The sequence below is a fragment of the Mesoplodon bidens genome (assembly GCF_964165515.1).
Source record: "Mesoplodon bidens genome assembly, chromosome: 6".
NCBI classification, from domain to species: domain Eukaryota; kingdom Metazoa; phylum Chordata; class Mammalia; order Artiodactyla; family Ziphiidae; genus Mesoplodon; species Mesoplodon bidens.
This window is the reverse complement of record NC_138162.1, coordinates 111744030-111766684: the sequence shown is the minus strand read 5'-3', so window position 1 is coordinate 111766684 and position 22655 is coordinate 111744030. Positions and strand designations below refer to the sequence as shown.

The window sequence follows — 22655 nt, the reverse complement described above, 5'->3', positions numbered from 1 at the left end:
ATGCCTTTTAATCCTTGACAGCTGTGTCCGTGAGAGCCATGATTGATTGACTGGAGTTTCACTTTCCAGTGATTTCAGGGGCAGCACATCCTGAGGTAGCTGGAGAAAGTAAGTCTATATATTTAGACAGTAACTGCTTCAGAGGGTTAGCGTAGCTCTTCTGAAGGCTCATCTAAGAGTGCATAGAAAGGCTGTAGTAATGAAGCTCTCTTTAGAAAATCGCGTTTGGAATTGGTCTAAATTAGGGGGCCGAAGCTGGAAGACAATAACCAGTGGTCCTTGGAGATTCCCATCTCTATCACTTGAGTCCACCTGACGGTGTAGAGCCCAGAAATCTATATATTGAGACAAGCTCCTCCGGAGGCTGACAGGGCAGGTAAGGGATCACAGTCCTGGTCACCACCCCTCAGCTCACCAGCAGGAAGGCAATCGAAGTCAGAGGTGCTCCCCTTTACTAGTTAGAGCATCTCTTTTTATTCTTTTCTTTTTAAAAAAATTTATTTATTTTTGGCCACGCTGTGCAGCATATGGTTTCTTAGTTCCCTGACCAGGGATTGAACCCACGCCCTCTGCATTGGGAGTGTGGAGTCCTAACCACTGGACCGCCAGGGAAGTCCCCTAGATCATCTCTTGATATTCTTAGTTTCCTACCAGTATATCTTCTTACAGACAAATAAATTAGAACTGATCATTTTTGACACATTAAAAATCTCTTGAACAGGGACTTCCCTGGTGGCGCAGTGGTTAAGAATCCGCCTGTCAGTGCAGGGGACATGGGTTTGAGCCCTGGTCCGGAAGATCCCACACGCTGCGGAGCAACTAAGCCCGTGTGCCACAACTACTGAGCCTGCGCTCTAGAGCCCGCGAACCACAACTACTGAGCCCGTGCACCTAGAGCCTGTACTCCGCAACAAGAGAAGCCACCGCAAGGAGAAGCCTGTGCACCACAACGAAGAGTAGCCCCCGCTCGCCGCAACTAGAGAAAGCCCGCGCGCAGCGAAGAAGACCCAACACAGCCAAAAATCAATCATCAGTCAACAATCAATCAATCTCTTGAACGTTGTGAACATGGGATTAATACGTGAGGCATTTTTTATGTTCTGATGAGATAGTAAAGAATTCTTTTAAATTGGGAGATTATCTTTGATAGTCTTTAAAATGTAATCTTCGGTCTCAGTCAAGAGAATAATGGATTCTTAGGAGCGATATTTAAGTTTAATTTAATACAAACATCACATACTTCTCCCTTCTCGGAAATGGTTGCTTCATCTTAACTAAGAAGATGGAAAACTATTATGACTTAAGTCTTCATTCTGTGATTCGTGTGTCTGGACAAGGTTAGGCAGACAGCAAAACTCCAGAGGTCCTGCCACCAAACCTAGAGCATTGAGAAAATGCTAAAACCAAGTCAGTTCTCCATCTGGCAGTTCCACACGAGCTTCGAAAACTCCATCCAGTTGGTCCTTCAACTCTGCATCATCTGGATTCCTCGGGGTCTGGAACCTCGGGGTTGTTCTGACTTTCCCTGGACAGCCGCCCAGGACTCACGAGCTCTCCCTGCGGCCCTTTCAGTTAGCCTGGGCCACTCTGCGCTCGGAACCGTGGAAGTTCAGCATCGTCGTCACCAGCTCCGGGAGGTCGAAATCGTGCTTCCACCCCCAGTCCTTCCGGGCGTTGCTATCGTCAAAGTTCATTGGCCAACTATCGGCTAGGACAAGATATGGAAGAGGAGCTTAAGTTATTCAGGCTCTAGATTTGCAAAAAGGTCTAGAACATTTTATTTTATTTATTTGTTATTTTTTGCGGGGTACGCGGGCCTCTCACTGCTGTGGCCTCTCCCGTTGCGGAGCACAGGCTCCAGACGTGCAGGCTCAGCGGCCATGGCTCACGGGCCCAGCCGCTCCGCAGCACGTGGGATCTTCCCGGACCGGGGCACGAACCCGAGTCCCCTGCATCGGCAGGCGGACTCCCAACCACTGCGCCACCAGGGAAGCCCTCTAGAACATTTTAAATAAAGGATTATCATCCACGAAAGAAACGTCCTATTTGAAATCCCCCCTTGAGCTGAGCAGAGCAGAGCAGCTATGACGGGCACTCACACAGCCACCTTCTTAGATTAGAAGTCTGTCACCTCGGGGGAAAGTCTCATGCAGACTTGTCAGGTGGGGTTGCTATGCTCAGATGACACTCACACAGGGGCACAGTCACAACCTTTGAGAACCCAGGGCTGCTCTCATACTATACCTGCTTGTTTTACGTTTAAACTGGCAAATGGTGAAGTGCCGACAAGCTGTTTATTTGGATGGTTCTAGCCCACCCACTTTAGACATCATTTCCCCAAACCGCAGCATCTGCTGGCTCCGGTGCAACAGCAGCTCCTTCTCCAGAAGGTGTCGGGCCCCTTGGGAAGGTGCTGAGCTCTCCTTATCCTCCTCCGTTTATGTTCTCAAGGACTTGTGGGGCGGACTGAAGCTTAATTTTGGCTTTGAGGGGTTCTGCAATGGGGTACCAACCTATGGCCTGTCGGACAGGATCCACGTTGTAGGTGATCTGGAATTCTGGAACGTGCTTGAGAACCTCCTGGGCCAGCTCCGCAGGGGTGAAGCTCATGGCATTGACATTGTAAGTCCTCATGGAGAGGGACTCTGCCGGGGCCTCCATGACCTCCAGGGTGGCCCGGAGGCAGTCATCAATGTACATCATCGGCAGCCTCGTGCTGGGCTTCAGGTTGCACTCAAACCTGCCATTCTTGACAGCGTCATGGAAAATCTGGACTGCGTAGTCTGAAAGAGAACCTGGTCTGTGGGTCTTCTCATAACAAAATGGTGACTGAGCCTCTTGCATTAAGGCAGTGGTTCTCAGATGTCTTAGTCTCAGGACCTCTTTATGTGCTTACAAATCACTGAGGGTCCCCAAAGAGGTTTTATTAAGGTGAGCTGTAGCAACATCTACTATATCAGATATCAACTGAGAATTAAAAAAAAATATTTCTGCATTTTAAAATGACCATAATAAACCCACACGTTCACATGTATAATATTTTATGTGAAAAAGAACACATTTTCCAAACAAGAGAAAATTTAGTGAGAAGAACAGCGTGTTTTACATTTTCAAAAACCTCTCTACTGTCTTAATGGGCGACAGCGGGAATCTCTGCTTCTGTGTTCAGTCCACTGTGCTACACACATCATGTAGCCTCTGAAAAACTCCACGGTGTACTTGTAAAGCAGAGTGAAAAGGGCAAATAACATCTTAGTACTGATAGGAAAATTGTTTTGACTTCCTGGACCCCTTGAAAGGGTCTCAAGGATTCCCAGGGGTTCCTAGTGCATACTTGGCGATGCACCACATTAAGGCAACATTTTTTAAAGTAACCAAAACCAAAGGCTCTTTTAAAATCCCTCAAATTTTAATTGAAGATATTCAAAGCAATGGGAAGATTTCCCATGCTCTTGGACTGGAAGAATTAGTATTGTTAAAATGGACACACTACCCAAAGCACTCTACGGATTTGATGCGATCCCTATCAAATTACCCACGACACTTTTCACAGAACTAGAAGAAATAATCCTAAAAGTTATATGAAGCCACTAGAGACTCAGAATTGCCAAAGCGATCCCGAGGAAAAAGAACGAAGCTGGAGGCACAACCCTCTCGGACTTCAGACAATACTACAAATCTACAGTAAAAAACCCCTTGGATTTTGTCAAGTATCTTTTACATTGTATCTCAGAAGCCCTCATATGGGAGGGATGTCTAATGTGGGAGTTACTGAATATGACGCATGCTCAAGTCCAAAGTGAATAATGACAACAGTGTGGAAAGAGTAGGGAGGGTCCTCAAAAAACTAAAAATAGAACCACCATATGACCTGGGTCCATATTCGAAGAAAACGAAAACACCAATTCGAAAAGATACACGCAGCCCAACATCCCTTGCAGCACCATTTACAGTAGCCAGGACATGGAAGCAACCTAAGTGTCCATCGACAGATGAATGGATAAAGAAGATGTGGCACATATATATATATGTATACACACACACACACACAATGAAATACTACTCACTCATAAAAAGGAATGAAATTTTGCCATATGCAACAACATGGATGAACTTGGAAGGTATTTTGCTTAGTGAAACAAGTCAGAGAAAAACAAATATATGATATCACTTATATGTGGGATCTAAAACATAAACAAACTAGTGAATATAACAGAAAAGAAACAGACTCCCAGACACAAAGAACAGACTAGTGGTTACCAGTAGGGAGAGGGAAGTGGGGAGGGGTAAGATAGAGGTAGGGGATTAAGAGGTACAAACTACTATGCAGAAACCAAATAAGCTACAAGGATACATTGTACAGACAAGGGAATATAGCCAATATTTTATAACTATAAATGGAATACAACCTTTAAAAACTGTGAATCACTATGTTGTACACCTGAAATTTATATAATATTGTAAATTATTCCTTGGTAAAAGAAAAAAGAAAAAAATGAAGTTAACCAGGCCTGGTCCTCCACTCACCAACGAATAATAATACAGGCTCCTAAACAGGCAAGTAACCAACTGCACTAGAGATGAGCAGTAACACACTCTCATTTTGGGGCAAGCTTTTCTGAAATAAAAACTAAGACAATTTGGATAAACAGCAATAAGCACAATAACAAGAGCAGCGGGAGCAATGCTATGTTCTTTCTAAATATGCAGAGTCCATTTTAATAGAACTCTCTGTATGAAGAAACAAAGGTATATTCAAAGAAAGAGGCTTTTCTTTTCTGGCCGCACCACGCGGCTTGTGGGACCTTAGTTCACCGACCAGGGATTGAACCCAGGCCCACAGCAGCGAAAGTGCCGAGCCCTAACCACTGGACCGCCGGGGAATTCCCAAGAGGTGATTTCTCATTTGATGTCTTCCTACATTGTGGGTAACAAACGCGAATGTCAGTTTGACTCCAGCACTGTGGGTGGCCAATCCCACTGGACTTACAGCATCGGCATGAGTTTAAGTTTAATTCAGTAGGGGGGTTCAATGAGCTTCTCAGATGCACTTCCCAGAAAGGATGCAAAAACTCCGGTCAGCATACGACTAAAAAGACGACAGATCCATCTCCACTTTGCCCGGCCATTAGAAAGCTTATCTTACTTAAAAAAAGAAATCAAAAATAACACTTACCCGTCGTTCCTCCTCCAGGTTGGGAGTCAGCAGAAATGATGCCAGGATATCTCAGGCATCGGAAGTCTAACCCATACCGGTAATAATAATACTACAAAAAAGAGAAAACTTCCTTTAAAAAGAATCTTTTAAATCAGGTAGAGCAATGCAAAGAAATAACAGCCTTTTCCTGAAACTTCATCCCATACAGTCGTATTAAAATCCTCCTAGAACTTCCCTGGTGGTCCAGTGGCTAAGACTGTGCTCCCAATGCACGGGGCACAGGTTCAATCCCTGGTCAGGGAACTAGATCCCACACGCTGCAACTAAAAAAAAAAAAAAAAAAAAAAAAAAAATGATCCTGCATGTTGCGATGAAGATCCCGTGCAGCCAAATAAATATTTTTTAAGTGAAAAATAAAAAATAAAAAAATAAATCCTCCTCAAGGAAATGAAGGCTCTAGAATTGCTAAGAGTCACTCATTTCTTTTTAACAAATAACCCTGAAGTTTTTATCTTCAAAGAATCATCATTCTGGTGATAACATCACTAGATAACACTGTAAATAACAGATCAGCCGAGAGTAAGGATTTCTAGCCTTTCTTTGGAAGGGAGACCATGCACATAGTCCTGAGCAAATCTCCACAAGCCTGTCCTGTGGTGCAGTGCTGGGAAGAGTACAGGGAAAGATGGTGACTGTGATATAGCAGATGAAGGATCAGAAACCAGCTAAAATGTGCTATAGAGTTAGAAAGACAAAGCATATTAAAAAATAAAACCAAGAGTCTGTCATACAGAATGAAGTAAGTCAGAAAGAGAAAGACAAATACCGTATGCTAAAACATATATATGGAATTTAAGAAAAAAAAATGTCATGAAGAACCTAGCAGTAAAACAGGAATAAAGACACAGACCTATTTGAGAATGGACTTGAGGATATGGGGAGGGGGAAGGGTAAGCTGTGACAAAGCGAGAGAGAGGCATGGACATATATACACTACCAAACGTAAGGTAGATAGATAGTGGGAAGCAGCCGCAGAGCACAGGGAGATCAGCTCGGTGCTTTGTGACCGCCTGGAGGGCTGGGATAGGGAGGGTGGGAGGGAGGGAGACGCAAGAGGGAAGGGATATGGGAACATATGTATATGTATAACTGATTCACTTTGTTATAAAGCAGAAACTAACACACCATTGTGAAGCAATTATACTCCAATAAAGTTGTAAAAATAAATAAATAAATAAATAAACAAATAAAACCAAAAAGATGTCTGAGTTTATTTTAAAATTACCTCTGATAACTACCAATATCGGGGACCTGAAAGAACAGTGCAGTACAAATAAGATGGGCAGCAAACGAAAGACGGGGTGCCATTCGAGGGGCGTGTACGAAGTGTTGCGTTAGCACAGGACTGAGGATTCCTCTGGAGCTGTCGGTACTGACCACTTGGCAAACACACTCAGTCCCCGAGCATTTCTGGAGGCAGAGATTAAGGGAGGGAGAGAGTCCCCTCCAAGGCTGAACCAGCAGGTGTTTGAGGCAGAAATAGAAAAGGAAACACGGAGTCATCTTGCCAAGTGATGCTTACCTCGCCCATGAGCTCCGCGTGGACCTTGGACACCCCGTAGATAGTCCTGGGTCTCTGGATACAGAGATCAGGGGTTGGGTTCCGCGGAGAAGTAGGTCCAAACGCCCCGATGGTGCTTGGCACAAACAGTCGCAGACCGTGCTCCTCGGCAACGTCCAGGACATTGTGCAGCCCTGAAACGAGCCGACGTCGTCAACTGGGAAACCTCTTCCCAAAAAACTGGGAAATCTGGGTCATCTGGGGCAAGATCCAGAGACTCACCAGTGATGTTCACAGCTCTGGCCAGGGACACGTTTGCTTCTCCCACTGCACTGAGCAGGGCGCTGTAATGAAACAGCCACGTGACACGGTTGTTCACCACGATCTCCCGCAGATTCTTATAGTCCAGGATGTCGGAATAAATAAACGGGCCTGCAAGGAGCAGTGGAACCAGGAAGTAAAAGAGGTCTGGGCTTGAAAAGTCCAACTGGTCTTTTCCCCTCCCCCACGGACTTTGAATTCCATTGGTACCGACTTGGTAGCAACAACTTGGACGCTCACCAGCATTTTCCTTATGGAGGATAACAAATCCCAGCCACCCCACGGCTGACAGCAGCTAATGCTTACACAGGACATACACCTGCCGGGTGCTGTTCTAAGGGCTTTCTGTATATTTAACTCTCACAGCCTTCGAGGCGGATATTTTGTTGATGAGGAAACTGAGGCATAGAGAGGTTAAGTAGCTTGCCAGTATCAAACAGAATAAAATTAAGAACCGGAGTAACGACCAGGCAACTGGCTTGAGTGGCCAAACCTATAGGCACACAGAGATTGCACACTGCTTAAAAGTTGCATAGGGCTTCCCTGGTGGCGCAGTGGTTGAGAATCCGCCTCCCGATGCAGGGGACACGGGTTCGAGACCTGGCCTGGGAAGATCCCACAGGCCGCGGATCAACTAGGCCCGTGAGCCACAACTACTGAGCCTGCGTGTCTGGAGCTTGTGCTCCGCAACAAGAGAGGCCGCGACAGTGAGAGGCCTGCGCACCGCGATGAAGAGTGGCCCCCGCTCGCCACAACTAGAGAAAGTCCTCGCACAGAAACGAAGAGCCAACACAGCCAAAAATAAATAAATAAATAGCATTCCCTTTAAAAAAAAAAAAAAATGTTGCACAGTTTAGGACTTCCCTGGTGGTCCAGCGGTTAAGACTCTGCGCTTCCAGTGCAGGGGGCACGGGTTCGATCCCTGGTTGGGGAAGATCCGCATGCCGCGCGGTGCAGCCAAAAAAAAAAAAAAGTTGCATATTTTAAAGGAATAGAGAGATGGGTTTACAAAAACAAAACCCCCACCACGGTATAAAAGAAGTATAAATGAAGAGTTCGCCACACCTGGTTAGGCTAGAGATAGAGCCGATTTTGTGCCAATTTCCCCCACTTTCAGCAAACTACCACTCTTCCCCACGGTAAACAGCAAAAGGCTGACACAGAACCAGGAAGGACTAGAACTATAAGAACACCTTTGAGCTGTAGACAACCTGACCAGAGGAGTCTGGGGTCTGTGTGTGTGCACAGTAGTTTAAGAACAAGTCCACGTTGAAATACGAGGATTAATTTCTCCAAAATTTAGAGTTCCTTTTCCTCATTTCAGAACTTGATCTTTGTTTGCTTTCTCTCTGAGCAAAGTTCACTAAAAACTCTGAAAGATAGGAATCAGTTTTATTCCACAGATACTGCTCCCAATAATATCCAAAGATACTATTCCACAACTTCATGTCAAAGTCTGAAGGACTCTCCTGTCCTTGGGTCCCTTGAACAAGCAGTAGCTGTACCGTAGGCGTTTTTTTTTTTTTTTTTTGCGGTACGCGGGGCTCTCACTGTTGTGGCCTCTCCCCGTTGCGGAGCACAGGCTCCGGACGCGCAGGCTCAACGGACATGGCTCACGGGCCCAGCCGCTCCGCGGCATGTGGGATCTTCCCAGACTGGGGCACGAACCCGTGCCCCCCACACCGGCAGGCGGACTCTCAACCACTGCACCACCAGGGAAGCCCCCATAGCCGTTTTATAGAACTTATGAGGACAAAACCATGAAACATTTTTAAGTGGCACAGCTGTGCCTCAAATACTCCTCTTTCTTTAATTCACAAGCCTGGTTATGAGCGGTGGCACTGATGCTGGGAGCTGCCTCTCTACCTGCTCTGTGAGCCTCTTACCACTAAGGAAGACGTGCTCAGGGGGCTTCCGAATGTCAGACAGAATCACGTTGTCCTTCCCAAATCGTTTCCTAAAGGGAAAATCAAACACGCGAGTTGGTACACTGAGGGCATAACAGGTGCTATGAAAACAGGCTTTCCAACAGGAATTGTCATGTCCCATCAGCCTCCAAATCCCTCCTCCTCACACCTTTCTTCCCTCTTCATCCTCAACTCACGGCCCTGCAGTTGCAGCCACACTTAGGGCGGCACCTCCTGCTTCTACCTCAGCCCATTATCATCCCGGTATCCATCACCAGTTTCTTCCCAGTGCCCCTGAGTTTTTCCATTTCCCTCCCCGTTCTTCTCTCCTCTTACCCTTTTTTTTTTGTATTTTTTTTTTGCAGTACGCGGGCCTCTCACTGTTGTGGCCTCTCCCGTTGCGGAGCACAGGCTCCGGATGCGCAGGCTCAGCGGCCATGGCTCACGGGCCCAGCCGCTCCACGGCACGTGGGATCTTCCCGGACCGGGGCACGAACCCGTGTCCCCTGCATCGGCAGGCAGACTCTCAACCGCTGCGCCACCGGGGAAGCCTTCCCCTCTTATCCTTTTATCCCACTCTCCAAATCCCACACTGTTCCTTTTCAGTTTCTACACATACAGTACTTCCCTCTGCCCCCAAACACCTGAAAACCAAGTGATTTACTGGGAGGCAGGTCTTACTTTGCCTAACCTAGGAAAGGCAGAGGGCGAGGGACCAGCTTGGGGGATGCTGAGTCGAGGACCTGAAACAATGTCTGTGATTTGAAGAGGCACAATGAAATGCATCCCAAACGGTCATTTACATACGATATCTTAAAGTAAGCAAGAGGGGAGAGAAAAGATTCAACGGTTCAATGGGGCCAAAGACAAGCCCTGAAAAACTCAGAATTTAAATTTAAACTTTGCGAGCTCTTACCTCAAAAGGCTAGCAAGCCCCACTCCAAGCTGGCCAAGACCCCCTGGATAAGGAAGAAAAAAGTGAATCTTTAATCTAAATCTAACCAATTCAATTATTCCCAGTATGTAATAATAGAATAAAACTCTACTGGCACTCTTAGCTAACTAAGTAAAGCCCCAGGTTGGCCTGATAGAACTGAATTACCTCCTCGGAGCTAGGACAGAGATCGGGTCCAGGTAAGATTAGTTCCAGAGACAAAAGTGCTCTCCAGCACAGAGTGGCTGAGGGGAAGCCAGGGTACAGGTAAGAGCACAATCACAGAAGAGCAGGACCACCTCCTGGTCAGGAATTCACTACTGGCTTTGCCTTTGTTATTTGATGGCCTGTGAAAATTATCTGCTACGGGTACCAGAACACTCAAAGCTAGATATAATAGTTTGATATCAACCTCTGCTGGGATTATCCAAAGCACCCTGCTTCCATTAGACCTGGAGAGGAATAGGAGGGGAGAAAGAAAGAAGGGACAAGCCAAGAAGTCACCTGAAAAAAGGGGCAGATATCTGGATGGGCAAGGAGCGGCTAAGAACATTAAAGATGAGTATTACAGCATCTTAATTTGGACGCTTACAAATGCCATTGATAGAAACGGGAGAGCTGGGGGTCTGGGAGCACCTTTAGGGGAATACAACCCTAAATTCCATCTGGGAGAAAGTAAGAGGCAGGAAGATACGGACACTGGGATTTCCTGTAAGCGTGTGTTAACATGGGACTGAAACCAGCCCACTGACGGTAACGCTGGGCCCTGGAAGATGCTCTGTTGGTGCAGGGAGGAGGGGATCAAACAACACACAGACAAGAAGCTGGGAGAGTCGGGGGGAAGCGCAGAGGGAACCGGCCTCACTTGAAACACAGTTACAGCAGGAGAGGAGGAGGAGGAGGAGGTGCCGGTGAAAGAAACACACACACACTGAGGAATGTAAGAAGGATAAGGGCGTGAAGCCAAGGGATGAAACTCTGGCAAACAGGGGACAATAAAACATGTCAGTCAAATCAGAGTGGGGCCTGAGTCAGCTGGAAGGACTTGTGGACAGACAGTCAAGTTTTCAGTGAGCAGATACAGAACCAGGACCAGGTGTTGGGTGGCTGCGAGGGGAGAGGGGTCAGCAAGCCAGTCCGTGGACAATGAGCTGCAAGTGTCAAGAGGTGATGGTGAGGCGTCCCTCGGGCCCTGGGCAGGCCCTGGCTATCTCTTCCATACAAATGTGCAGGAACTGCCTGGCCTGAGAAGCTTGGCCAAGGAAAGATGCGCCTGATTCCAGAGGCCACGTTCTATCCACACGCCTTGGCTCCCAGGCCATTCCTCGCAGGAAAGGGGAACTGAGTCCCACAGCAGCATTTTGGTCCTCTTCAGGTTCCCAGGTCCTCCCTTCAGACAATAAAAGATTTGGGCAAGGAAACCAAGCCCTGGCAACAGCGGCAAAATAAGGACAGGGGCCTTGTGCTATTTCGGAGGGAGCCAGGAGTGGAAAAGGGAGTTTCTGATGAATCAGTGTTACCTGGCGGCATGTTAGACATTCCAAAAACAAATACACCACCACACAAAGAAAATAACAAAGCCACAAATGTGGAAAAAAGAAAAAAACCCAACCTGTAATTAAAACGCGCGGTTGGTCTGCTTCAGAGAACGAGGTAGAGTGGAAGTTGGCATCCGCTGGAATCTGCTGAGGGGAGGTGCCCAGAAACCGGCTGGGCAGGACAGGAGCCTGGCAGCCACAGGCCGGTCTCTGCAGCACCCGGCTGGCAACCCGCCGCAGCATCCAAACGACCGGCATGATCTCTGAAGACACTGTAACACCAAAGGAACAGAGTTGAGAAAAGATACATGTGCCCCAATGTTCACTGCAGCACTATTTATACTAGCCAAGACACGGAGCCTAAGAGTCCATCAACAGATGAATATGGATACAGAAGATGTGGTGTGTGTGTACACACACACACACACACACACACACACACACACCGGAATATTACTCAACCATCAAAAAGAATGAAATAATGCCATTTGCAGCAACATGGATGGACCTAGAGAGTATCATACTAAGCGAAGTAAGCTAGACAAAGACAAATACCACATATCATTTATATGTGGAATCTAAAATACGATACTAATCAACATATCTACCAAACAAAACAGACTCACAGGTATAGAGAACAGACTTGTATCAATAGTTGCCAAGGGGGGAGGCTGGGTAGGGGAGGGAAGGAATGGGAGTTTGGGATTAGCAGAGGCAAACTATTATATATAGGATGGACAAAGAACAAGGTCCTACTGTATAGCACGGGGAACTATATTCAATATCCTGTGACAAATCATAATGGAAAAGAATATGAAAAAGAATATATATATATATATCTGTATAACTGAGTCACTTTGCTGTATAGCAGAAATTAACACAACACTGTAAATCAACTATATGTCAATAAAATTAAAAAACAAAAAACAAAAGAAGCAGAGTTCAGTATGTAACTGCTTACCCTCCCGACCCCTCAAAACACAAACCCTAGGCTTCCCTGGTGGCGCAGTGGTTGAGAATCTGCCTGCTAATGAAGGGGAAACGGGTTCGAGCCCTGGTCTGGGAGGATCCCACATGCCGTGGAGCAACTAGGCCCGTGAGCCCCAACTACTGAGCCTGCACGTCTGGAGCCTGTGCTCCACAACAAGAGAGGCCGCGATAGTGAGAGGCCCGCGCACCGTGATGAAGAGTCGCCCCCGCTTGCCACAACTAGAGAAAGCCCTCACACAGAAATGAAGACCCAACACAGCAAAAATAAATAAATTAATTAATAAACTCCTATCCCCAACATCTTAAAAAAAAAAAAAAAGAACAAGGGAAAGAAGGCACGAATGGGGTTCTTTAAAAAAAAAACACAAAACACAAAAAACCACAAACCCTTTAACCACAACTAACACTAAGATCGCCAGCTCACGAGCAAAGCCATGTTCTGGATTCATGAATCGAACTAAAGAGACTGCTGATGGCGCAGACAGGGAGCCAGTCAAGAGCCGGCCCTGTGAGCCCAGCCCTGTGAGCCCAGCCCTGTGAGCCCAGCCCTGCAAAAAGGGGATAAACGTCACTGGTGCAAAGTGCAGGCAAACAAAGACTGGCCGAGATTTAGAACTGGAGCCACACCGTGCTGACATCAACTGGGATCTAAAGTCACAGTAGAGGTTACTGGGTACAGAGCCGTCCACGCCAGGAACACCATGGATCCCCGCAAAGGCCTCAGATCTTCACAACTGTAGTCATCTGTCCACGTACCATCGAGGTGCGAACAGGTCCCCTGTTAAATAACACAGAGCCCTGTGACTCTCGTGCTAACTCAGATGTTACCTTTAGGATGAACCAGACTAGAAAAGCAGATAGTTAAGGTAAAAAGGCCCCCGGCAATACTGAGTAAGCTGTGACTAACTTCTGTTTCACTGCCAACTCAAGGATCATTTAGAAGAGCCATTTTCTCCTCTGTTCCCAGATCATGTATATATTATTGCAGTCCAGCCCCCCTTCCTCATCAGCTTTACCCAGGCAAACATGTAACAAGAGCAGATCAGAGCTGCTCAGTTCTAACAGCGACCTTCCTGCCCCCAAAGCTCAGGCCTTTGCACTCTGCACACTGCCCGTGGCCACCACGTCCGTCAGCTGTCAGATTTCCAACAGCACTGGCGGATGAGCCTTCAGAGCGACCCCAGTGCCCAACCCCCTCACAAAGAAGTGGCCAGATCTCAACCATCTTATATTTTGCATTATAAAACAAGAAAAAGTAAGCCACACTTGGAGACATTTCCCATTTAGGATCTGAACTTAGCCTGGCATCACACTCAGCCCAGTGCCTTGAGTAGGTAACAGTAATTCTAAGTTAAAACTGCCAGAGGTATCAGAAGCTTTCCTGCAATCCCTAAAATCCAGATTATAGAAAACAAAAGGGCAATACAATCTGCTGAAACCCTATGCTTGGACACCCTTTTGTGAGCCACAGAGGTCTTGTTCTTTAGGACACCGAAATAAGGTGAGCAGAGCCCCGATGGCTTCTGTAGGGTCAGGGGCTTGGCCCATCAGATCCCCAGCCTGAGATGGAGCCCTGCCAAGGTCCTGAGGCCCTGCATCCCAGCTAACTTTCCCAAACAAGCAGAAGACAACCTTCTGATGGTGCATCTCCGGATTGGAAGGGAGGTCACTATAGGAGAGACCCAAGCTTTTCTTCCATCATCCCTTCAAACCATCTTTGCAGCCACTGCTGACACCCGAGACCAGGTAAGAACTTTGATTCTTAAAGTCAGTTATTTCAGCAAGTTCAAGAGGATGGCGAGGAAGCCAAGAAGCAGCCAGATTTACCAGAACATCTGAAACTCAAAGACAATTCTCAGTTCCCAAAAGCAAAGTAGTGATGGCCACAGGTGAAGAAGTTTGGGTTTTTTTTTTTTTTTTTTTCTTTCTTTTAAAGGTTGAAGACACTGGAGTCTGGGAAAAGGTAAACTCTGAAGACGTGAAACAGGGATGTGAAATACATATGACTCAGTTCATCTTCTCTTTCCCCAGAAGGAGAAAGCATGAAGGAGGTACAAATTCTTAATTGAATGTAAAGTATTTTAGTTTAACAATGTGGACAATTCATGCTTGAGTTGGTTCTTATTCCACAACTATTACTAGTTAACATCTGATGCTCATGACAGGCCAGAGGCCTGTGAATGTCTTTCTGAATTACAGCATTTAACCATGGCAAGCACCACCCCTCTCAGGGAACCCAGTTCCTAACCGTCGAGCAGCTCTACTGTCCCTATAATGGGATTGCTTTGATGAACAATGCATGTACATTAAAGACAAAACCAAAAACCCTCCAACCGTCTCCCGCATGAAGCTTTTTCAAGTCAAGATTATTATCTTGGCACTGTCAAACTCAATTTTATACTTTTAAGGCAGCAGCTCTCAAATTTTCTGGTCTCTGGACTCTTTTACACTCTTAAAAATTGGGGACTACAGAGAACTTTTGTTTAAGTGGGGTCTATCTAACAATGTTTGCTGTAGTAGACAGCAAAACTGAGAAACATTTAACCTATGAATGAGTTCATTTAAAACCAATAAACATGTTAAAATAAACATATTTGATGAAAAGAACTGTATTTTCCAAAACAAAACATTTACTGAGTGGCACTGTTTTACATTTACTTGTCTCTTTGATGTTTTCCTTCATAGAAAGCAGTTGCATTCTCACATCTGCTTCTAACTCAATCTGTCTGCTGCTTTGATTGAAGTAAATGAAGAAAATCCAGACTCAAAGCAAAGCAGTGGGGAAAGGAAGCTGTATTTTGAAAGCCTTTTCAGATAATTCTGGGTACTCATCTTGGATATCCAAAACTCAACACATGGTAGTTTCTTAAAGGTTAGTTGCAATGTAGAATCTGAAGCCATTATCAGTGAACTTTTGTACCTGCTACATTAAGACCCACTGGTATATTTAATGCTTTGAACACATCTTTTTTTTTTTTAAGATGTTTTTGATATGGACCATTTTTAAAGTCTTTATTGAATTTGTTATAATATTGCTTCTGTTTTATGTTTTGGTGTTTTGGCTGTAAGGCATGCAGGAATCTTAGCTCCCGGACCAGGGATTGAACCTGCACCCCCTGCACTGGAAGGCAAAGTCATAGCCACTGGTCTGCTGGGGAAGTCCCTTGAACACATCTTTTACTCCTGCATGGTTTTGTAATTTCATACATTGTTTTTGGGAAAATATTGGTTCAGTGAGTTATGCAGAGCTTCCAACTGTTAACACACTTCACTGTACAATACCCAAAAGTCATACTGATTGATATCACTGATCTCATCAGAAAATTCCCAAGTATTGGGAAGCTGTCAAATTCACGGTAGTGGATACAACTTAACTTGCAACAAATACCTTGGCAGGCTCGCTTGGTTCATTTTTTTAGAAAATGTATGCCGATTATCCAGGTATGAATAACTATCGTTTGTCAGTCATTCTTTCAAGCAAAAATGGTTCTCTATGAAAAACAGGGACCAGTTCATCTCACAATTCAATCACACAAAATGCTTTCTCTCAAGACAACCGTCATATTTCAATATGGAACAAGTACATCCACTTACCACATGACACGTTAAAAAGATGTCTCTAGGGTCAAGATTTAATAAAATCAGTCATTTTTACTCCTTCATAAAGGGTATTCTTAAGTAAAGCTTTCCATTTTTAAATTTTATTTTTCACTGAAAGTACATGGCAGTGAAGAATACCATGACTTCTAGTACCAAGTGGTGCCACTGCCTTGATTCCTTCAAAGGCACCAGTACGTTTAGCAGGTGTGACTTGTGCACCGTCAGTGCAAATTCAACACAGTTGTTCCGGAATAAACCATGAAATTCAAAAAAGTTATTCCACGCTGAATACTTTGGCACTATTTGTGTTTGCTGTCAAACGTTCACCAAAAAGATATTCTTTGATAATTGGTTTGGCACTGATACCAGATAAATACAAACAAAATGGCAAGTGCAGCCATGACTACAAATTCTTCCATTTGTAAGGTAAAAATACACTTCTCTGTCAAGATACCAAACTAGTCTTCATGTTTGCAGCTAAATCTTTAATTTGACAAGTTACTGTATTATTAGAAAGTGGCAGTGCTATTATTTCTTTCAATGCTTTTTCATCCAATCAAGGCTTTATTGTGTGTTTCTCCAGCCACTGCAATTTTTTTTTTTTTTTTTTTTTTTTTTTTTTTTTGCGGTACGTGGGCCTCTCACTGTTGTGGCCTCTCCCGTCGCGGAGCACAGGCTCCGGACACGCAGGCTCAGCAGCCATGGCTCAGCGGCCATGGCTCACGGGCCCAGCCGCTCCGCGGCATGTGGGATCTTCCCGGACCGGGGCACGAACCCATGTCCCCTGCATCGGCAGGCGGACTCTCAACCACTGCGCCACCAGGGAAGCCCCTGGCCACTGCAATTTGATAACCTATCTTAATAGCTTTTTCTTTTCTAGTTTGGAAAGCTGTAACAAATAATTTTTGGCTTTTAAAGAGCTCACCATATCTACATTTAATTCATTCATTTTATTTTTCTTTAGATGATGAATGGTTGGTCTAAGAATAATGCTATTGGGACCAAAATACTATTCAAAAAAGTTCTATGGCATCAGACACATAAGATAAATTTCTGACATCCGTAAAACTTGACGAAAGCCTTCATATTTTCATGTATTATTTAGTTCTGCACATTTATTTGGAGTAAATTCCTCTTCATGAGTCAGAGAACTCCGTTATGTCGTCGTTTCATTTTTTTTTTCAGCATTTATACACATGGTACAGTTTTGAGTAGAAAAAAAGCGAGTCCTCTAATATCCCCCTTTTTAAACCATTGATCTATCCTTAAATATAAAAAATATATAAATTAATTTCCTCTTATGTTAGAATAAAATATTAAGTTCAAAAGAATTTTTATACCATTTAAAATTTCAGAAAAGTTTTAAAATCAAGACCATAAACTTTTTGTTCTTTTTCCATATACCCACAAGACTCAATTTAGGGATTTCAAAGTAATGACTTACTAAAAGAAAACAGTCCCCAGAGATGGTAGCAGCTATAACTGCAGGTAGCTAGTAAGAATGCAAAGAAGTACTAAGGACAAACAGAGGTCATCTCCGAAAATGCACATATTTATACTCTAAGCCTACTCTCCTTAGAAGATTCTAGAAACACAAGAGTACACAAGCACACATCTCATTAGCCATCAGAGGAAAAGCTCATCACAAGCCATTTGGCCTCTAGAAAACCCCACCATACACCTGAGAGAGAAAGAATGAAAAAGGCAGACAGTCTCTTAGTATTTTTTAAAAACTAGCCTTGGGGGCTTCCCTGGTGGCACAGTGGTTGAGAGTCCGCCTGCCGATGCAGGGGACACGGGTTCGTGCCCCGGTCCGGGAAGATCCCACATGCCGCGGAGCGGCTGGGCCCGTGAGCCATGGCCGCTGAGCCTATGTGTCCGTACCGCAAAAAAAAAAAAAAATAGCCTGGACCTCATAGACCCTACAGAGGTCTCAAAGAACCCCAGGGCTCCCCAGATCACACTTGAGAAAAGCTGTTCTAAAGTAAAACTTGCTTTGCCAAGCTAGTTATTAAACTTATACAGGGGAACCGTCAAAGATGACTGAAGATCAGATGAGAGTCCACAGACCTTCTCCCCTAAGCACCTTGCTTACTTTAACTCCAAGGGATGAAAAAGAAACGGGCCAACAGACATTCCTCCTTAAATAATGGAGCGTCTCCCCAGCCCAAGCCTCTGTTACATGACTCTTCCTGTCTCCCGGCATTTACCCTTTCTGCACTCACCAGAGCAGAACTCTAAGAAAGCAGTGGCGTCAGGAAGACAGTGGGGTGATAGAGATACAGACTCAGAGCCCAGCTGGCCTTGATTGCTTGGATGTGGGGCAACTTGTGAAGGAATGGAGGAGAATAACACAGGCTTCCAAGTTGTGCTGCTGTAAGCACGGGCTTTCTGGAGGAGCAGGTCAGGTAAGAAGACAAACGAGCTTGGCTTTGGACATGTTGGTTTTAGGTGCCAGGTACCAGTATGGCTGCCTTTCCCATGGAGCTGTGAGTCCCACCGAGCAGTTCCTTGCAGTGCCTGATGCACGTCAGAACTCAAACACCATGTCAAACAGGTAGGCAGGAAGAAGAAACCAAGAAATAACAGGGGTTTGTCTACACCACAATAAACAGAATGTCCCCTGTTGTCAGAAAACATTACTTCTGTTTCTTGGGGAAAAAAACCTTAATTCAATTGTGATTTCTCTGAAGACAGATAATTCTATTTCAGAAATATTAAAAGAAACTCCAATTTGAAATATTGAAAACCAACGAAATAGGCCTTTTCCCTGAGAATGCGCCATCAATTTCCCTTAATATTCTTGCTGTCTTGTGTTTTCCCCAAATTTCTAGCTCTAATCATCCTCAGCCACGGAGACAGTAAATAAAGATGTATTAAGTAATGTCTCCAGCACATTTAGCATGAAGCTAAAAGCATCCAGCCTCCAACAGATGAATGGATAAAGAAAATGTGGTATATACATACAATGGCGTATTATTTGGACTTGAAATAGGAGATCCCGTCACATGCAACAACATGGATGAACCTGGAGGACATTATGCTGAGTGAAATGAACTGGTCACAAAAGGCCAAATGAGGGCTTCCCTGGTGGCACCGTGGTTAAGAATCCACCTGCCAGTGCGGGGGACGCGGGTTCGACCCCTGGTCCGGGAAGATCCCACATGCCACGGAGCAACTAAGCCCGTGCGCCACAACTACCGAGCCCACGTACCTAGAGCCCGTGCTCTGCAACAAGAGAAGCCACAGCAATGGGAAGCCCGCGCGCACCGCAACGAAGAGTAGCCCCCACTCGCCGAAAGCCGCACGCAGCAACAAAGACCCAATGCCGCCAAAAATAAATAAATTTATATAAAAAAAGGCCAAATACAGTATGATTCCATTCATATGAGTTATACCAGTTATCTAAAGTAATCAAAAAATCATAGAAACAGGAAGTAGAAAGGTAGTTGCCAAGGGGTGGGAGAAAGGGGGAGGGGATACGAGTATTCAATTAACAGGCATAGCTTCAGTTTTGCAGGATAAAAAAGTTCTAGAGATCCACTGTGAATATACCTGACAGTACTGAACTGTACTCTTAAAAATGGTTAAGATGGTAAATTTTGTTATGTAATTGAAGCCACAACTTAAATTAAAAAAAAAAATCCAGCCCCAAGAAATGGTCAGTGCATACATATACTACTGAGGAGTTAGAAAATTCGCCCAGTGGAGATCAACGCCACCCCAGAGACGCATCAAACCCCCGTCCCATCCAAACTCCCCAGCCCTTGTCTCACCGATCCCCCTAAATGGTTCTTTTCCCTCTGCTTATAAACCTGCTGAAACCTATTATTCTCCTCCAGCCTTTACCTTTCCTTCCCATCTCAAGGATCTCCAGAGAGTTCCCTGCCCCTCCAAGTGGGGCCTCTTGCTTTGCACCTTTCACCAAAGGTCAGCCACTGCCCAGTTGACAACTTCCTGGTCCCGGGGACTAATGACGCTTCTAAGGACTAATAACGCTTCTAAGACACATTTGCAAGGCAGTCTCCGCTTCACATCCTCCAGCTCATTAAATCATAAAAGCAAACGTGTCCTCTTCATAGTAATGACCCAAGGAAAAATCAGGCACCTCAACTACTGAGCGCTGACGAAGCACCTGCTTTCCTGAACTCTTACTTAAGCCTCAGAGTAACTCTAAAGCTGGGATCTTGTCTCCATTTTGCAGAAGGAATTTTGACCCGCCCAAGGTCAGGCAGATACTAATTACCAAAAGGAGGGGCTGCAAACCAGGTCCGTTGAGTCTCAAACCCTCCTTCCATCACCCCCACTCTTCTCCCTCAAAAGAAGAGATAACATCAGGTACCCAAGAGAGAGGACAAAGAGGAAACACCCTCGTGGTGGCGCAGGGGGCACCTTCCCCGCCGCCCCTCCTCCCCTACAGCTCGGCTACTCCTCCTCGACGCTCCCCAGGACGAGAGCACCCACGAGCCGAGGGCGTTCAAGGCCAGGCACGGCCCTCCCTCGCCGCGCGAGCCTGCGTACACTACCTCGCCAAACCTCAAGTTTCCCCGTCCTTAGAAAGGGGGAAATGATCGGACCACCACATAATAAAAGCAATTTACAAAAGCACTTAACAAACTGTTCAGTGTAAAGACTCCATCAACCAGCTGGTAAAGTCTAGACTCAATGTGGGGTTGATCCGAAAGCCAGAAAGCGTCGGGGGAAAAAATACCGGAGCTCTCAGCGTGAGCTACAGAGGGTTTTACAGGGAGATCTGGCTTCGCGGAGCGGGCACCCCCATACTCCCTCCTACGCGCGCCGTCCCGGGAAAGGGAACCCAAGAAGACGCGAGGACTTGGGCCGTACGCGGGTCTCCGGCCTCCGCCTCCCAGCATGGCTGGATAAACCGGTTTTATGAGAACAGCCGCTCCCGCCCCTATTCCCTGGCAGGGTGTGCCCTTCCGTAAAGTAGGAAGGGCCGGGAGCCGCGCCTGGCGACCCCAGCAGTGCCCCGGCCCTCCCCCGGCCTCCCAGCTCCGCGGCGACTGCTGGGGACCCCCGCTCGCGCCCGGGAGCGCTGGGTCTCCAGTCCCGCGCCGCGTTACACCGATCGGGCCAGCGGGGGCCAGGTGGCCAAGGGGACCTGCACCGTCAGTCTCGGTTCTGAAGAGGCTCAGCTCCCGGGGTCAGTCGCCGGGGAAGCATCCGGCCGCCTCCGCACTGACCTTCCGACGCAGCCGCCCAGAGATGCTGCGCTGCTGCGGCGCCGGAGCTGGAGCTGCAGATGCACTGGGCCCGAAGTCCGGGAGCGCGGAACAGAAACCAGAACTTGCCGCGCGCGGCGCCTTTATAGTCTCTGCGAGCAAACCCGCCCCCCGGTGCACCAATCCCCTTCTCCGGTCCGGGCCGCCCTGGCAAGGGCGTCGGATCACCACGTGGGAGGGCGCCGGTTGCCATGGTACTCCCCGAGGGTCCCAGTAGCGTTCCTGGCGGTGCACGCCCCTCACGCGGGCTCCGCCTCCGACCCATTTTAGGGAGAGCTCGCGGAAAGAGAGAGACGCGTTCGAGTCCGGCGTGCGGCGTCCTCGGCAGCGGCAGAGCCAGTCTGCAGGTCTTCGCGTGGGACTGTCCAGGTGGGGACAGCTCAAGGGCCTCCCAACACAAGGGGCCCGGCCCCCCGGAGCCCCAGAGCACTGGTGCGTGCTGGCGTTTAGCGGCTCAGCAGTGGACTTGAGGAGGAATGCGGGACGCCAAAGGGAAAGCTGGAGGGATTGGCAGGGGAAATAGCTCCGGACCGGGGTCAGGAGATACGGTACAAAGAGACCTTGAGACGGTCATTTCATCTTGGTTTCCCACATGGGAAATATCGCTGTGAAATTAGATGACCTCCAAGGCCACCGGACCAGCAGAGTCAGCATCACCTAGGAGCTTGTTGGAAATGCAGATCTGAGGCTGCACCCCAGACCTGCTGAGTCGGAATCTCTGCGTTGGGGCCCTGTGAGCTGTGTTTATTATTATTATTATTATTATTTATTATTATTTTTTTATTTTTTGCTTTATAACAAATTTAATCAGTTATACATATATATATATGTTCCCATATCCCCTCCCTTTTGCGTCTCCCTCCCACCCTCCCTATCCCACCCCTCCAGGCTGTGAGCTGTGTTTGAACAAGCCCTCCAGGTGATGATGATCTGTGCTAAAGTTGAGAAGCGCTCACCTAGGGGAGTGGTTTCTCAGACTTGGCTGCAGATTAGAATCACCGGGGAGTTCTGGAACCTCCCAAATAAATCAGAAGCTCGTCGGCTGGGGAAGGAGGAGTGGCAGGAAGCCCAGGCATAAGTTTTTTTTTTAAGCTTCTCGAGTGCTCCCCATGTGCTATCAAGGTGAGGACCAAGTGATCCCCATGAGCTGTCATGGTGAGAACCACGGATATACCCTAGGGGCTTGGTCCTCTAACTGTGGTCCCTGGAGAAAACAACCCCCTCCCAAACCTACTAAATCACAGTCTGCATTTCAAGGGGCTCTCCAAGTGGTTTGTGTGCATGTTAGGGTTTAGAAAAACAGCTCTAAGGCCTCCTCCAACATAAAGAATCCATGATTTTATGAAATATATCTTTCTGTTTTACAGACTCTTAGAAGGTCCCATCTCTTCAACTTCTTCCCA

General features: G+C 46.5%; 1 protein-coding gene across 2 annotated transcripts; it reads right to left on the bottom strand.

Moving 5' to 3' along the window:
• Positions 1–1203: 1203 nt before the first annotated feature.
• Positions 1204–21293, bottom strand: LOC308619433 (L-threonine 3-dehydrogenase, mitochondrial). 2 transcript variants are annotated; one of them, XM_081238191.1, is made up of 10 exons: positions 21214–21274; positions 13037–13187; positions 11494–11691; positions 9864–9906; positions 8927–8997; positions 7002–7151; positions 6741–6913; positions 5177–5267; positions 2514–2783; positions 1204–1708 (listed from the first exon to the last, which is right to left on the bottom strand). In XM_081238191.1, the coding sequence occupies exons 3-10, from the start codon at positions 11675–11677 to the stop codon at positions 1569–1571; spliced, it is 1122 nt and encodes a 373-aa protein (XP_081094317.1). In that variant the 5' UTR covers positions 11678–11691; positions 13037–13187; positions 21214–21274; the 3' UTR covers positions 1204–1568. The 2 variants fall into 2 exon arrangements, with proteins under 2 accessions (XP_081094317.1, XP_081094316.1); XM_081238190.1 differs by lacking the exon at positions 13037–13187 and having other exon boundaries at positions 21214–21293.
• Positions 21294–22655: the final 1362 nt, after the last annotated feature.

Bases quoted from the DNA above. Each gene is read 5' to 3' on its own strand.
- LOC308619433 (XM_081238190.1), bottom strand. From the start codon at position 11,677: ATGCCGGTCGTTTGGATGCTGCGGCGGGTTGCCAGCCGGGTGCTGCAG. The intron at 7,152-8,926 runs GTAAGAGGCTCA...TGCTCCTTGCAG, and splicing joins TGAGCACGTCTTCCTTAGTG to GCCCGTTTATTTATTCCGAC. The intron at 1,709-2,513 runs GTTGGTACCCCA...ATCTTGTCCTAG, and splicing joins TCCTGTCCGACAGGCCATAG to CCGATAGTTGGCCAATGAAC.